Genomic DNA, 18494 nt, shown 5'->3' with positions numbered 1-18494 from the left:
CTCTGGTTAAAATGACAACATTCAAACAATAAATATGTGTTTGTTTGTTTTTTTTTTTATAATTATTATTTTCTATTGTATACTTACTCAAAGCCTTTGATTGCAGCATTCCTCTTTCCAGTGAAGAGGGCTTCATTAGTCACTCTCCACTGGATAAGGCGGCGAGTGAGTTCATCAGTCCCTGCAACATCCAAACAATATATAAATGTTAGATCTGTCATTTATGTGATAAAAAAACAAAACATATCAAAATGTTGATGTATATTATTTTGATAGCTGATGTTATCTTGCTTTTCATCAAACACAAATGATCATGAATTTGTCAATGCATGAAATCATAGACAAAAGTGTATCTTTAGTTGTGTTAATCCGTTTATTTAAATTAGTAAAATAAGCATTTATGTGTGTAATGCAAAGTGCTGACAAAAGCTTAGGCCAAATCGATGACACTGTAGCACACATACAACACCCATACAGCTATCTGATGTGTTTTCATCTGGAAGATGTATTTTTTTTAAGAGTTTCATCTGCCATACTGTCTGGAAAATGTCTTCTGTCAAATGTTAAACGCACATTTAGGAAACGTCTATGTCTATGAAATGCATTCGCAATTTTTTTTAAAACAAACGTTTATCAGATGTTTGTACACAGATAAAGCAATGCTTTCTAGCTATATGAAAATGAAACGTTTTACAGCAACTTAATATTTAATATATCAATATTTAATACATATTAATGTCTTAAAACTAACAGTGTCCTCGTCAGTTGTTAAAAAAAGTGAAATTTAAATACAATTAACAGCTTTGTTGTACTTACACTTGAATACAGCTCTGTCTCCGTCCTCAGCCATGTTCGAAAATGACGACTCTTCCCGTGTGCTCATGGGATATTAAAGTGTCCATCGTATGAACACTTCAGAATCTGGGCGGGAGCAGTAGGCCATCCGGGGATTTCTCGCCTACTGTTTTATAAATACTGAGGTTTCGGACATACTAGTGTTTTCACCATAGATTGTAAAAAAATATGGACGTAGCGTCCGTGACGTCACCCATAGAGTTCTGAACAGCAGTTTTGATCAGTGCCCAAGGAAGTCGACCGGAAGTTGAAGTCGGCCGCGTGCCGCCATCTTGTAGCAGAACTTCACTTGCGTTAGCCATCCCATTGACTCCCATTCATTTTGGCATCACTTTGACAGCAAATAACTTTACATCTGAGGCGTTTAAAGACTCAATTTGTCCATTATTTATTTCTAAAGATACACGACAATGTATAAAGGGCTCCATTACCTTCTATGTTACATTATGGCCCCGTAGAAACAGTTTTTGTAAAAATAGGCTAACGATTGCGTCATAACCACTCGACTCTCTGTCGCACAGTAGAGAAATTACCGTACAGACAGGAGGAGAAGCTCGCAGGCAATAGTATGCATTAACTTAATATGGCGTACTGGCGTTACATTTTAAAATACTATACAAAATAATTAATCAGAATAATTACTTCTGCTCACTCACGCCAAAGAACTCCCCGCTCAAGCTCGCCGTCTCTGCAAGATTAACGATGGCAGTTTGTATGCACAGCTACTAGAAGATTTACATCTGTCAGACAGGTTGCTGACGTCATCAAGTTTAGTTTGAGTCTGCGCGTCACAATTTGAAGTGCTAAAAATCGCTAAAAATGGGCTTCACTTGTCTCAATTGAGTTCCAATGGGGTCGCTGTGTCCATTTCTTTTACTGTCTATGGTTTTGATGCGTAAATGAGGCCGCGGCCATCTTAGCTGCGCGTCACCGCACGTCACTCCCGGATAACTGAAAATGGGCAAAGAGGCGGGGAGGTGGTTTGAGCTGATGTGACTGGTTGCTAAAACCACGCCCGCCTAGCTCGACGCGACCATGTTAGCAGCAAAGGAGCTATCTATCTAAGATACGATCTAAAATATTAATGAAGATAAGTTTTATCATCAAAACGTTTACTGTCAATCTACGGTGTTTCTTTAGGATATAGATGCTCCAACACCAGTAGTGTTGGGTGTGCAAATAACAACATGGAAAATCAAATGGGACTTCATACCTTTATAATGAAATAGAGATCGCGAGATGAATCCGATCTGTGGCACTTGGGTAAAATATGAGTGTCCATTGCAAAACAAAAAAACATTTCACATTTCTTCTGAATGATCTGCTCTCTGTCATCGTTCTTCAAGAAAGGATGCAATCTGAGCAGCCTTTATGTTGTAAAACTGTATACGATCGTATCCAACAAACAAATGTGCCTGTGTCCAAAGTATATTTTTTCAAAATAGTGCAGCAGTTTTAGTTATAATATCCAAGCAGTGCTGTCAGAGTTGTATATCCTCCTGGTATTGTCATTGTAGTAAATCTCACAATCAAAACTTTCAGCCAATGCCACGATCCAACAACGTGTGTTCTGTTTCTTCCGCATGCATGCACATCTACACAGACACACATCAGTCTCGAATATTATGCAGCAAGCCATATTTTATAATTTTATAAAATAATAGAGAAAAAAAAGCACAAAAACGGCTGGGATGCCAAATTCAGCGGCAGCTGAGGTAACATGACGGCTCACAGACAGCAGCGCAATCTACCTGTCACTCAAGTGACCACGCCCTTAATTATGCAGAACTTTAAGGCTTAATATAATTTAAACGGATAAGTTATAAAAAAATTCACCCCCCTCAGAGTTGTCATGAAGGGCAAAAATAGCAGTATAGACCAAAACCACAATTTGAACCAACTTGTAAACATGTTTTTTTCTGCTATAAACTTGGCCAATTTAAAATGGGACTCTATGAGATTCTGCTCTCTTTTGGAGCCTGTCCCTAGCGGCCAGTCGATGAATCGCAGTTTAAGTTACTTCCGTATTGGCTTCACGAGAGAAAGGGGGAGGTTGCCGCTTGGTTTTCACGTACTGTTTTCCCCTACTATATAGTAGGCAAGCAGGCATATTCGGACGCAACATTAGTATACGCACATCTAAATCTCGCGAGAATTAGTACCTTACCCAGGTATTTCTCGCCTACTCTTTTATGATTACTGAGGATTCGGACATACTATTTGTTCGCCTATACTTTTCCCCTACTATATAGTAGAGAAGTATGCGGTTTCGGATGCAGCCGTTGTCACGGTTTTGTTCAGTTAGTTTCCTTTTCATGGACTTTTAGTTTGATACCTTCAGTCACATGTGTTTCCTTTGTCTAGTTTCCCGCCACAATCAGTCACCATGGACACTCGTCACGTTCCTCACAGCTGTTTGTCATTATTAGTTAATTCATCTGTGTATTTAGTTCCCTGGTTTTTGTTCATTGTTGTTGGGTCTTGTGGATGGATGGATGGATGGATGGATGGATGGATGGATGGATGGATGGATGGATGGATGGATGGATGGATGGATGGATGGATGGATGGATGGATGGATGGATGGATGGATGGATGGATGGATGGATGGATGACCTTCTATGCCTGTGGAATTAAAGTCAGCCTTATCTTCATACACTTCATAGCACAGTCCTTGACAGAAGACCCGACCTAGATAAAGAGTGTAAGTGTCGTGCTTAAACTTTTTCTTTCCCTTTTCATGTTGGTTTTTTTTTTCCTCTGTTCTGTTCTCACCCCTGTTGGCACTATGGATTTTGCACCGGTCCAACTCATGTGCCTTGAGCAGGGAGAAAGCTCCCTTGAGAGATACTTGGAAAAAAATCCTGGATCTCGCCCATCTGACCACCTTCCCGGACTACTGCCTGTGCTCGTTCCTCTTTGTTGGACTCAACACCGCCACATGAGCACAGCTGTCTGGGGAGGGTCCTCGAGGGAGCTTCGCGTCCTATGTGGAGTGGGTGCTGGCATCCTGTGGATCAGCGTTCACCATTGAGGTTGCCCCACTCCCCATCCAGTGCCCAGTCAGAACCACACAGGTCGAGGGTTCAGAGTTGAGCCCTGCCCACCCTCCCCCTACTGAGAGTGAGTGTTTGGCTGAATTTCTACTTGATGTAAGATGTGAAGTGAACATTTTTCCAAACCCCTATACTGTCACCTGAACCTGCCTGTCTTCCTACTCTATTGATCCTGCCCAGCATGCCTCTCACACCATCTCTCCAGTCTGTTCCCCAGTCTCCAGCCATCGGTGCATCCAGTCATCTCCGTCTCCCTCCAGTCCCTCCAGTACCACCTCCTCTCAGTAGTGTGGCACCATCTTGGGCCTGCTGGGAATCCGTCTCCTCCTGGGCACAAAGAGCCCATCATACATGTAAAGATGCGTGAATGTTATGATCACCTGTAAAAGATATTGTTTCTGTGTGCAAGTAATTGTTGTAAAAGGAGATCTGAAGAACATTCAAAATAAAAAATAAGTAACAAAGAGCCCGAAGCTACGCCTCCAGTCTCGGAGGGTTACGAGCCGCCTCGAACCATCGCCCAGGCTCCTGCACCTGCGCTCCTTCCGCCCTCGACCTCGGAGTGGACCATCGGCCGTGCCGGACTCCCTCGGCACTTTGGCTCCACCTGGGTCAGATGTCACTTCACCTCCGCTGTGGACTTGCGGACCGTCCGCTGCTCTCTGGTCCTCCACCCCTTCGACTATGGCTCGCTCCACCCTACCTCAGGCTCCGCCTCCACTCTTGGTTGCTCCAGCTTGTCCTCAGACCTCTGGACCCCCCCCCCCCTCGATCTCTGGAGGTCGTCGCTGCGGCTCTGTCACGGCCACCCGGATCTTCGCCATCTCTCTACCACCTCCAGAACCACCACCTGCATCTTCTGCATATCCGCAGTCCAATCTGCCTGCTTCTGCCATCCTGCTGCCTCCCCTTCTCTCTAGCCCTTCGCCACATCCTCATCCTCCTCCTAACCTCCACCATTTATCTATGTCTTCATCCTTCCACGGCGCGAGGACGCGCCTTGCCTGAGGGGACGTAATGTCACGGTTTTGTTCAGTTAGCTCATGGACTTTTAGTTTGATACCTTCAGTCACATGTGTTTCCTTTGTCTAGTTTCCCGCCACAATCAGTCACCATGGACACTCATCACGTTCCTCACAGCTGTTTGTCATTATTAGTTAATTCATCTGTGTATTTAGTTCCCTGGTTTCTGTTCATTGTTGTTGGGTCTCGTTTGTGGATGGATGTATTACACTCTTAGCCCGGATTTTATATTTACTTAAACTATATAATTACAATATACTTAAAATATTTAAGTTTGATTGCATTACTTATAAAATATAAGTATATTCTACTAAATTGTGGATGTAATTTGAATGTGTTAATAAATTTAAGTTAAATGCACTTAAATTAAGTTTTTCTCCTGACCACGCCTCTTACACATTGGTTTACGGCAGGTAATGACGCCATTTTGTCGTGGTGTGTGTGAATTCAAGGAGCTGTTGATGAGAAGTTGGAACATTTGTTTTCGCAAGTTCTGCAGACATTTTTTTCCAAACATTTGCCTTTTTATCGTTTCCCCCCCTGAGAGACTGTTTGTGAGCAGTGAAAATCGTTTGTTAAAGTTTAAACGACGGAAATGTTTTCTCCGGTTATCTAGTGTTCTCTCTCGCGTGCGGTGGATCACCGTGCATGAACCCCTGATCGGCGAGTTCGACGCGCGTTATTTCGTCGTTTGTTTCTTTTTCACACGAGGAGCTGTTGTTGGGCGTGTAAACTTAGTTTGAACCTCTGGCTGTCGGCGCACTCCCAGCAGAGGAGGGAGGATGAAGCGCGAAAATGGTGAGTGCAATAATTTAACGACCGTGTTTTATTTCGACACTGTTATTGATTGAAAGATTAAGTTAAAGTTAATTAACGAGTTGAAAACAAAAACAGATGGATATACTGTTTTATCTAGGTTCATAGCTTTCTTAACATCTTGTTTTGTGTTGCAGGTCAAGAAGAGATGCTTTGGATTAGAAGTGTAAGTATTGCCCTTATAACTGTGAAAAAGCTCAGCTATTTAAACATTATAGGCTCAAACAATGAAGTTATACAAGAACAGAACAATTTCCTTGTTTACATCTGGAACATATACATTTATATCACACGTTATGCACAATATGTACACTTATACAGCCTTCACCAAAAACTCCATATCAGCTGTGTGTCATGTGGGTTTACTGAGACCTGTTCTTTGGCTGATTATTTTATTAATCTGCATACTGCACAGTGCACAATTACATGTAAACCATAAAATCAGGTGCCATAATCAAGACTTTAACTTCAATGTTTGCTCCTCACAGAAAAGTTGTCAACGACGAGCCTGACATCAGCCTGATGGTACTTCAATGGCCAGCTCTTTCTACAGTAAACCAGGTATGTATTGATGCATGGAGTATTTGACAATACCATTATCTGATGCATTATTATATGATGATGTCTTTGTCGATCTTTGTCTTCCTCTACTAGGTTGCAGCTGACAAGGACTCATACAGGCAAACTTCAGTGAGAATCGTCTGTGTTGATCTATAAAGTGCTCAGCTAAACCCATCATGAGTGAAGATCGTCTTGGAAGGATGTTTGGTGATGGATGAACCGACCAACCTCAGGACTTCTGTGTCCTTTTTTCTGACTGATTTATGCCCTGCAACTGGACTACCCTAACTGTATGAAAAATACTTTATATTTTATTCAGCAGGTAATGCTCAACCTAGGAAAATGTGAGCTGGCACCTAAAATGGAATACTGCCACTATTGTGAACTCAGGAGTGTAAACAAACCATATAGTTTTGATGCAGTTTGTTGTGATTCTGAGATAGACTATTTATGTGCTTAACAATAAGCTGATTTGTTAAAATTATTTTTTTCATGTTTTATAAGGAAATGTTTTCAGGACATAAAATGTTGTTGTATTTGGAATTGAATTAAAATAAAACATAAAATTGAATTAATGTACCTTTTTATTTGCTTTTTTTCTTAATTTTGTAGTAAAATAGAAGTTGCTATAAATTAACTTGCTTAGTACATTGAACTTAACTATACTATGTGTAATAACTACAAAGTAATTAATATTACAAAACATTTTAAGTTAAATGAACTTGAATTTTTAAGTTCACATTACTTAATCATTACTTAATTTTTTTTTTTTAGGGCAACCAGTTTCCTCATTTTTTTTAAGTAAATTCAACTTATCCGGGCTAACAGTGTACCTTCTATGCCTGTGGATTTATTAAAGTCAGCCTTATCTTAATTCCCAGTTTTCGTGTGAGTTATACCAGCACAGTTTTTGACAATTGTCATGTTAATGTTTATTACTCACTAAACAAGACTTAATATATTGTTTTGCTTCAAGTAAATGTATCTTTTAACAATGTACACGCACCTAAAAAAATACCTAATGTAACTTCATTGAACTCTCCTGTAACTTGTTTTGTCGGACAATTCGTGACTGGGCAGCTTGTTTTTGTTCAGCCTCTTTATACGTTTCAGGATGTGTTGTTTGTAAACGTTTAAAAAGGTTGTTTGTATTGTTGCTGTGTGTGCCTTTCTTATCACAAATATTGGATTGTCAAGTCACCTTTATTTATATAGAGCTTTTTACAATGCAGATTGTGTCAAAGCAGCTTTACAGTGATAACTGGTACATTATATTGGCTGCACCACAGCTCTTAAAGAATAGTGTCAATGCAGGCAGATCAACGTACTGTTGAATGTTAAATGTCTAGTCAAATGTCAAGTGTGGAATACTTTTTCTCCCCTGTTGAGAAGTAGCACTTCTGCAATCATGTCATTTTGAGTTTTTGAGGAGGAAGTGGACATCATATTTGGCTATTTCAGGACATTTCATTCACCACAGCTGGCAGGTGTTTGCACTCTATACATCTGCACAAAATATATCTGAGCTCCTCACAAAAATATCTAATGAGGTCCTTGCTGTTATTACTGATAACGGAACTAATATGGTTTCCGCTGTGCAGAAAACCCAATGGAAATGCAATCCATGTTTTCCTTAAACACACCCTTAACTTGGTTGTGAAAGACTTCATTAAGGCTGAAACAAATTTTGAGTCCATTCTCGAGAAGTGTGGTGTTGTTGTTGACAAGCTAAAGGGGTAACACTTTAGAATACCGATCCTTCATTAATGAATACACAGAAGCCTCAGTATTATCAAGTGTTACCGCTAAAGGAACTGAAACTAATTCAAGCTGGAGAGACTGACTGAGCAAATACCTTATAACAACACTTTATAACCACAGCTTGTGGTTGATGGTCCTGTTTTCAGAAAAACCACAGGCACAGCAGCACACAAACATGCTAAATATTAAAAATAAAATGATTACATTGTAAAAGATTATCATTGTGTGCATAAAGATAAAAATGTTTTGGTGGAATCTGGCTTGTCCCGTAGATGGTCTGCTCGTGTACTTTAACCTCCCGTAAAAGCAGATCTGTTTCCTCACTATAGATACTTTCAGTTGAAAATAGTAAATAGTGAATATGCCATGGCGTGAGCACAACTGGATTTTAAAGGGAATGGGAGATGAGATGGTTTATTGCACGTTACGCCCAAAACACACCCATGACTCATTAGGAGGATAGGGACAACCCTTTTAGACCATGTGCCGGGTGCACCGACCATTTTTCTCGTCGTTAAACTAGCAGAAGTGGATTCAGACATGCCCTAAGTGCACTTGTGCTGTGCGCTTTAGACCATGCGCTCAGATCGTTAAAATAAGGCCCACAATGTTGTTAGTATTTTAGTTAATTTTATTAAGATTTGTTGTGTTATTTAATCAATATTTTTTGTAAAATATTTAGATAGTACAATACAATGTTGAAGAATAAGAAAAACGGCCTATTTAAGAATAAGAAATAAGTGAAAATATGCAGTTTATGTTGTTGGAATTTTTGCTTATTTTATTAAGATTTATGTTATTTAATCAATATTTTTGTAAGAAGGTTGTTTAAACATTTTTATTTATTTGTTCTTAAATTTGCTTTTCTAATGAATGTGTTATTAATGTCCAGTATGTGTATGTAATTTGCCTTTAAGTGTAATGATAGATATATATATATATATATATATATATATATACATTTATTTTAAATTAACATTATTTTGAAAAATATCACACACGTTTAAAATGATTAGTATAGGGATCAGTATTGTTAAAATTGTAACAAAAAGTATCGGTATTGACACAGTCATGTTCAAGTTTACCGTTTTACAGGTATCATATCACATGAAAAAAAATGTGGTATTGCCCATCCCTAGAGAAAACAGAGATAGGGGTGGGGCAGGGCTGGGAATGAACCCATTTTATTGGTTAATGCCTGAAAAATAAAATTGGATGGTTTCTTTCCGAGATGACGCCAGCCAATTTTGAAATCTCGGTTTTTGAATGAATGTTAAATGTTCCACATAATAATAATAATAAAATTCACACACACACACACAGTTGCAAGAATAAGTATGTGAACCACTTGCAGAATCTGTGAAAATGTGAATAATTTTAATAAAATACGAGAGATCATACAAAATGCATGTTATTTTTATTTAGTACTGTCCTGAGTAAGATATTTTACATAAAAGATGTTTGCATATAATTCACAAGACTAAACAATAGCTGAATTTATTAAAATAACCCCATTCAAAAGTGTGTGAACCCTTTGTGTTTTGTGATGGTTGTTCATGAGTCTCTTGTTTGTCCTGAGCAGTTAAACTGAGCTCTGTTCTTCAGAAAAATCCTCCAGATCCTGCAGATTCTTCAGTTTTCCAGCATCTTCTGCATATTTGAACCCTTTCCAGCAGTGACTGAATGATTTTGAGATCCGTCTTTTCACACTGAGGACAACTGAGAGACTCAAACTATTAAAAAAGGTTCAAACATTCACTGATGCTCCAGAAGGAAACACGATGAGTTAAGAGTCGGGGGGTGAAAACTTTTGAACAGGATGAAGATGTCACAATTTTTCTTATTTTATTTAAATATCATTGTTTTTCATTTAGTACTGCCCTTCGGAAGAAACAGAAGATACTTGCATATTTCCTGGAAGACAAATTAAATACAATTTACCTTGATCTTCAAATTCAAAATGTTTTCACACCCGGCTCTTCTGGAGCATCAGAAAACACTTTGAAAAGTACATTTTGGTTCATGATTTATGATTATTGTTTGTTTAATCTTTCATCACAAAATAGAAAGTAAACATTTAACAGTAGAATTCTTCCAAATTCATTTTTCTGATGGTTATTCATTTGAACAAAACAAAAAAAGGTCACAGGTCAAAACAAAATAAAAAATGTCACAGGGTTTGAGAGACAGAATTTCACTTCATATTTCCAGATGCTTTTAACATTAAATAAATCACAAACAACATCTGAGATTTTCATTATCATATTGGTGGTTTTGATCCAGCCGCAATGTCGCGGTTAGTTAAGACAAAAACTCAGATTAATATAAGATACCTTTTATCGCGTTGTCACGTCTGGTTAGGACACGATGTTAGACAGACGATTCTGTTCACTGTATTCTGAGCAAAAGGTCTGTATATCATCATAGAAGAACAACTGATTATTATTCAGATGTATTGATTTGGAGAAAAAAATCAAATCAGACCTGAACTGATGTGTGGGAATTTTAATGCAAAACCCAAATTTTCTCACAATCTTTTCTGTTATAATATGGTAGACTAATATCCAAATAAAAATATCCCAATAACATCACAATGGATCGTACAGACTTTAAATAACACAACCACACAATCACCACTCATATATTTTCATCAGTTGTCTCTCTTTCATACCAGTGAAGTATGATGAAATAAAGACGTGTTTACTGCTATACCTCGACCATCTATAGTCAGTCTCAGTTCACTCAAACATCTCTGAGAGTCAGACCTGGTTTTAAAACAACATTCATTAAAAGCACCATCAACTACTGAAGCAGCTGATTTTTGACCCTTGAACTTTAAACACACACACCCACACCTCTCCCTAAATGTCTCTTCTAGTATTAAAATACACTAATATTACATATTTGACCATCACACACACACACACACACACACACACACACACACACACGCGGTTCGAGGTTGTAGTTTTCTCTCGCTCTGTTTCACTCGCTGCGGTCCTTCGGTTCCCTGTATTTCCACTGGATGTAGTCAAAGATGTCCTTCTCACTGTCCACCAGCAGAGGCTCTCCAGCCACACCTGTGAAACAGAGCGGTCATGTGACATCAGAGCGGTCATGTGACATCAGGTGCTACAGCTACAGTCTCAATCATAGGAAAGAACGAGTCACCAGTTAAAGTAAATCAGCAAGTGAACTAGACATGTGGATCGACAGAAACTCAAAGTCTGCACTAGGGCGGAAGGTTTCCGGAAACTTTGGAAATATTCCAATTTGGAAACTTAACAGGAATTTATGGGAATTTATAAGAATTAATTAGAAATTTTGGGAAATGTATAATATTTATATAAAATGTATCATATAAAAACAAATATAAACATTTTGTTTGGTCATAACATGAAATAAGTTATTTATTTTTCGCATTCAATTAATTCTAATTTAGCAAATATGTAAAATAAATATATTTTATTATGTGTTATTTATTTCAGTGTCACATGATCCTTCAGAAATTCTAATATGCTGATTTGATACTCAGTTATTATCAATGTTGGAAACAGTTGTGCTGCTGAATATTTTTTTGGAACCTGTGATACTATTTTCAGGATTCACTGATTAATAAAAAGTTAAAAAGAACAGAATTTATTCAAAATATAAATATTTTCTAACAATATCACTTTAATGTCACTTTTTATCAATTTCACACATCCTTGCTGAATAAAAGTATTCATTTTGTTCAAAACAAGAAAGAAAAACAATTACTGACCCCAAAATTTTGAACGGTAGTGTATACTGTTACAAAACATTTCTATTTTAAATAAATGCTGTTCTTTAAAATTATTATTCATCAAAGAATCCTATAAATATAAATATATATCTGAAACAAAAAAAAGTATCACAGGTTATAAAAACTAATAAGCAGCACAACTGTTTCCAACATTGATAATAACTGAGTATCAAATCATCATATTAGAATGATTTCTGAAGGATCATGTGACACTGAAGACTGGAGAAATGATGCTGAAAATTCAGCTTTGATCACAGGAATAAATTATATTTATATGTATATAAAAATAGAAACCCCTTATTTTAAACTGTAGTTATGTTTCACAATATTACTGTTTTTTTTTTTTTATCAAATGTGCATGTTATGGACTGGGGGAATGACAGTGCATGCAGGGGGTGTGTCCTCAATAGCCCAATAGAATGTGCAGGGTAAAAATTCATTAAATATGGTTGTTTTAACCAAAATTAATGCTGCAAGATGTTTTTTTCAACCACATTTAAGTACCCTGTTATTTATTCCCATGGAAAGTTTCCAGCTTTGAAAATTCCCGGAGTTTTGCAACCCTAGTCTGCACACTCTTCAATGCTGTGATGTGTAACTGTGTCTCACCGGTGACGCCCAGTGGACGGATGGTGTACTCGTTGAGAGTGAAGCCCTTCTCCAGCGCGTGAGTCCTCATGTTCTTGTTGAAGATGTCACTGCCGGTGAAGTACAGCACGCCGCAGAAATACTGATCCTTAGGAATGAGCCTGAAGAACCGGAGAGAGAGAAAGACATGAGGAATATAATCAGAAAAACTCATCTGTGTCAGGAACATCCTAAATAATGAGTACCTGATGTCAATACGGCGGTGAAGATACTCCTCCTCATCCTCCTCTTCTGTCTGCAGCTGACACACACCCTGAGGAAATCACACGTATTATTTATTATGCATTCATTATAATTAGAGAGACACACTGAGACAGACAGAGACTCACCATGAACTTAGTGTCTCCTTTAGACAGCGTGTCGGTGACGAAGCCGATGGACTCCAGATGATCCACAACAGCGTGAAGAAGCTTGGGCTGCAGGACAGAATCACAGCAGGAGTCACGAGAGGAAAACCCTTCAGACGTTACATCTGAAAACGGTCCGTTACCTGTTTCTCAGACTGAGAGGTGAAGTCCGGATGGGTCAGCAGGATATCAATATCACCACTCGACTCGGCTCCTGAACATTAACAGATGCAGTTATGACACATTTACATGAACACTGACGTCTGATATCAGGATCTGAAGGATCAGTCACCTCTTCTGTAGCTGCCGCAGATGGTGCCGATGTACTCTGGGTCCACCAGATCCAGTTCTTTGAGTATCAGAGTCTGAAATAATATTAATACAGTAAGACGTCACAAATGTAAATCGATGATAAACACTGAGAAAGAAAGTCCAACCTCCATTTTCTGCATTTCTGCTCGAGGGATTCTCTTCTCAAACTCTTCAAAGTACCTTTAAGAGAAGAAGAGAGGAATATAAAAATACCATCAATAAAAAACAGAATACTTTCATGAGAAATACATTTAATCCATAAATCAGATCTGAGGTTTTCAAACTGGGGAGTTTTGAGAAAAATATAAAATTAAATAAATCATAATAAAAAAGATCTAACTGAATAAATGGATTGATTGCAATACATTCACAATGTATTAAAATAAAAAGGACTAAAATACATATTTTGACAGAAATTAAAAAAATATTAAATATTTTAAATAATACATAATACAGAACTATAGTAAATAGAAAAAAGTGTAATAACATAACAGTAGAAACTAAATATTCTTCACATAATATTGCACACATTTATAACATTCATTTTTCAAAGTCATAATTATGAGATAAAAAAATCAAAATTATGATATATTAACTCGTAATAATTCAATAAAAATAAAAATTAAATTAAAATCAAAATTATGATATATTATTAACTCATAATTATGATCATTAAATCATAATGAAGAAATAAATAGCCAAAAATTATGAAATTATAATTCATAATTATTACACAGTCGTAATTTAGATAAAAAGTCAAAATGATATATTAACTCATAATTATGAAATGAACAGTAAAAATTATGAGAATAAAATCATAATGATTACATAGTCATAATTATGAGATAAAAAGTCAAAATTATGATATATTATTAAATCATAATTATGATTATTAAACCATAATGAAGAAATAACCAGCCAAAAATTATTAGATTCAAATTCATAATTATTACAGTCATAATTGAGATAGTCAAAATTATGATATATTAACTAATAATTATGAAATGAACAGTCAAAATTATGAGAATAAAAAAAATCATAATTGAGATTAAAATTCATAATTATTACATAGTCATAATTATGAGATAAAAAGTAAAAATTATTAAAATGAATGATTATGATATATTAATTCATAATCATGAATATTAACTCATAAGGATTAAAATTCATAATTATTACATAAAGTCATAACTATGTGATAAAATAAAAAATTATGATATATTAACTCATAATAATTCAATAAAAAGTAAAAAATTATGAAATTAGTCAAAATTATGATCATATTATTAACTCATAATTATTAAATCATAATGAAGAAATAAACAGCCAAAAATTATGAGATTAAAATTCATAATTATTACAGTCATAATTGAGATTAAAAAAAATCAAAATTATGATATTAACTAATAATTATAAAAAAATTAAGTCAAAATTATGATAACAAAAATCATAATTATTACATAGAGTCATATGTATGAGATAAAAAGTCAAAATTAGGATATATTAAACCTTAATTATTCAATAAAAAGTACAAATTATGATATATTAACTATAATTATATAATTATGATTATTAAATCATAATGAAGAAACAACAAACATTTACATAAAGTCATAATTATGAGATGAAAAAAGTCAAAAATATAACATATTAACTCATAAATATGACATTTTAGGATGGGGTCCCTCAGATGATCATATTTTCTATAAGATTCAAATCGAGTCTTACTTTAAGCCGATCTGCTGATGATGGTTCAGTTTGTGTTCGATCTTCTTCAGATCTGAAATGTCAGATGAGAATTAAAACACACATGACGTTAAATGAACACACTTCTTGAGATTTGATATTCAACAGTATTCTAGACATTTATTCAACAGTGCTTTTGATCTGCCTGCATTGACACTATTCTTTAAGAGATAATGTACCAGTTATCAATGTAAAGCTGCTTTGACACAATCTGCATTGTAAAAAGCGCTATATAAATAAAGGTGACTTGACTTGACACTTCTGCAAACGACCGCATACAAACCTTCCAAGTTCCTGACGCCCTCGTCATAAAACTTCCTGGCCGCAGCAGGACTGAAACACAGAGAATGAGTGTGAATTGAGCTTTACACAACACTGATGTCATCATGACTGACTGTTCACAGGAAATCAAGAGCGTCGTACCCGATTCCAGTTACTCTGGTTAAGAAGTTGATGGAGGAGCTTGTGTCGTCATTACGAATCTACAGGACAAACAGACCATGAGCACGTCACAATCATATTATATTTTACACACACACACACATATATATATATATATATATATATATATAATTATTATGATAGCAAAATTCTCTATGTGACAGTGTTTGGTTTCATAAACAGGCCCATCTATGAAAACATGCACTTCTCAAATACCTTCTCCAGCTTACGCAGTTTTCCTGTCGCTAAAAACTCATCAATTTTCTCTGCTATCTTTGCACCAACTCCATCCTGAGATGAAAAAAAGCAATTTTTCAAATGTCAACAAATAAGCCTTACTCACTTTTCAGGACAATAACGCTATTAAAATCAGAGTCTGTACCAGTTTCTTTGCTTCTGTCCCACTTTTGATCTTCTGTGGGTATTTGGCGATCACAGACGCTGCTTTTCTGAACACAAAAATATAGGTTACATATGTCTAGTTATGACATTATATCTTTATACAGTATTAGACACATTAAATAAAGCTGTCTTACCTGTATGCATTGTATTTATGGATGGCTCTGTTGACATTTTTCTCATAATTGGCCAACTCTGAAACAAAAAAGACCATTAAGACTAAGAGTTTAAATAAACCTCAGTGTATAAACTGCAAAATCTCACTATTAAATGATATTTCACATTAGATATTTATAATGATGAGATTAAAGTCAAAATTATGATATATTAGCTCATAATTATGAAATGAACTGTCAAAATTATTAGATTAAAAATCATAATTATTACAGAAAGTCATAATGATGAGATTAAAGTCAAAATTGTGACTATAAAACGATATTTCACATTAGATATTTATCAAATAAATAAACAAAACAATCAGGAGAATCAGATGATATTTGAGCGAGCAAACAAGATTTGATGAATATAAACAAATAAAACACTAACAATAATAATATTTAATTATTGTTAATTTTTTACATGTATTATTATATATTATAAATTAAAAATAAATATAAACACGGTGCCATACCCTTGATAGCATATATTAAATTGTAAAAAAATGGTGATCATTGATGTTTTATTTCCACTTCAGGTATAAAACAAGGTCTAAAATCACTCTAAAGTGAAGTTTCTTGTTTTAAACAGACTTTATATCAACAAAATCGATCTATTTCCATTCATTCAGCGTTTAAAGGTCCGGTTAGCTTAGCCACATGCTAACGCGAGCTGTCACAACAAAACTCACCTATGAGGAAATCTGTGATTCCTTCGTTCAGAGTTTCTTGTGGCGCTTTTCGTTTGCTCATAGTTTAAAGTTATGTATAATATGTATGAATAAATGTGTTTATTTTCACTTTATATCATCTAAGACACAGCTGAGTCAGTGTTCAACACTGCAGGACAAAGCCTTAGCATTAGCGCTGTAGCCACGCAAGATGGAGGGCGGGGCTTAGAGACGCTCCTCCCGTTACGCATACGTCGCCCAATCAGAGGTCTTTATTTAATATTAAACAAACAGGCACGCCCACACTAGCTACAAAATGTGCTTTTGGAAGCTCAAGTTACACAAATCTGAGTGATACATAAATGTCTGAAATTAAGAAATATAGCATAAGAACACTTTGCAAGCAAAATATGTGATTAAACGAGGGTTTTGAATGACCAAAAAAAAAAAAATGGATTTCTTTCATACACCCACAAAAAACATCACTGCAATAATCATACATTGTTAATAATTTATGTAGTGTAATAATGCAATGACATTCATAAGTTTGATGCAAACATATTTGGGACACTTTATGGGTGTATTTATTTATCTGATGTACAAAGATTGTCATTATGCATTGAGTGTAATGTGATATTACAGTCAAAACAAGCACCACTGTCATAACGCAATACTAAAATTCATTTCAATAACACATCAAAACTATTGAAAAGAAAGATTTGCTAATACCACACTAACAGCATTATGATTTATTTGAAGATCAGCACCTTGTCATTCAACAACTGTTACTGTACATGGCAGCGGAAATACTTTTATTACAGTCTAAAAGTAAAATTCACTCATTTACAAACAATTCTGAACTATCAAACAAATCAACAGAATACTACGGAAAACAATTTTTCAATGAATCATGCTTTAGTAAATGAGAATTATGACATAAAATATCAATTATTACATAAGAGGTCAAAATTATGACATACTAAATTGTAATTATGAGATAAAAAGTAAAAATTATAAGATAAAAAGTCAAAATTATGATATATTAACTCATAATTATGAAATAAAAGTTAAAATTATATGTTAAAAAGTCAAAATTATGATATATTAACTCATAATTATGAAATAAAAGTCAAAATTATCAGTTAAAAGGTCAAAATTATGATATATTAACTCATAATTATGAAATAAAAAGTAAAAAATTATAAGATAAAAAGTCACAATTATGATATCTCATAATTATGAAATAAAAAGTCAACATTATAAGATAAAAAGTCAAAATTATAAGATAAAAAGTCACAATTATGATATATTAACTCATAATTATGAAATAAGTCAAAAGTATAAGTTAAAAAGTCAAAATTATGATATATGAACTCAATTATGAAATAAAAAGTCAAAATTATAAGGTAAAAAGTCAAAATTATAAGATAAAAAGTCACAATTATGATATATTAACACAATTATGAAATAAGTCAAAAGTATAAGTTAAAAAGTCAAAATTATGATATATTAACTCAATTATGAAATAAAAAGTCAAAATTATAAGGTAAAAAGTCAAAATTATGATACAGTAACTTACAATTATGAAATAAAAAGTCAAAATTATAAGATGAAAAGTCACAATTATGATATATTAACTCATAATTATGAAATAAAAGTCAAAATTATAAGTTAAAAAGTCAAAATTATGATATATTAACTCATAATTGTTCCATAGTCATAATTATGTGATAAAAAGGTCAAAATTATGATATATTAACAATAATAAAATTAATAATTAAAATTAATTTTTATTATTAATAATAAAAAGTCAAAATTATAATATAAAAAAAAATCACAATTATGATATATTAACTCATAGTCAAAATTATGAGATTAAAAATCATATTTACTCATAATTATGAAATAAAAAGTACAAA

General features: G+C 34.7%; 1 protein-coding gene and 1 long non-coding RNA gene across 2 annotated transcripts; one reads left to right on the top strand and one right to left on the bottom strand.

Annotated features, from left to right (window-relative positions):
- Nucleotides 1-5305: 5305 nt before the first annotated feature.
- On the top strand, nt 5306-6881 carry LOC125279808. Its single transcript, XR_007187454.1, has 4 exons — nt 5306-5732; nt 5888-5916; nt 6239-6311; nt 6405-6881. It is a non-coding gene; the product is annotated as an uncharacterized LOC125279808 (long non-coding RNA).
- A 3681-nt stretch (nt 6882-10562) lies between these two features.
- On the bottom strand, nt 10563-16818 carry polb (polymerase (DNA directed), beta). The gene is made up of 14 exons (XM_048210495.1): nt 16597-16818; nt 15887-15944; nt 15733-15799; nt 15567-15641; nt 15333-15391; nt 15193-15242; nt 14892-14943; nt 13289-13343; nt 13144-13216; nt 12995-13065; nt 12834-12920; nt 12690-12757; nt 12466-12605; nt 10563-11152 (listed from the first exon to the last, which is right to left on the bottom strand). The coding sequence occupies exons 1-14, from the start codon at nt 16655-16657 to the stop codon at nt 11058-11060; spliced, it is 1011 nt and encodes a 336-aa protein (XP_048066452.1). The 5' UTR covers nt 16658-16818; the 3' UTR covers nt 10563-11057.
- Nucleotides 16819-18494: the final 1676 nt, after the last annotated feature.

This window comes from Megalobrama amblycephala, linkage group LG12 (assembly GCF_018812025.1).
Source record: "Megalobrama amblycephala isolate DHTTF-2021 linkage group LG12, ASM1881202v1, whole genome shotgun sequence".
In the NCBI taxonomy this organism is placed as follows: Eukaryota; Metazoa; Chordata; class Actinopteri; order Cypriniformes; family Xenocyprididae; genus Megalobrama; species Megalobrama amblycephala.
Note: the sequence above shows the minus strand (reverse complement) of the source record. Positions and strands in the feature narration are given on the sequence as shown.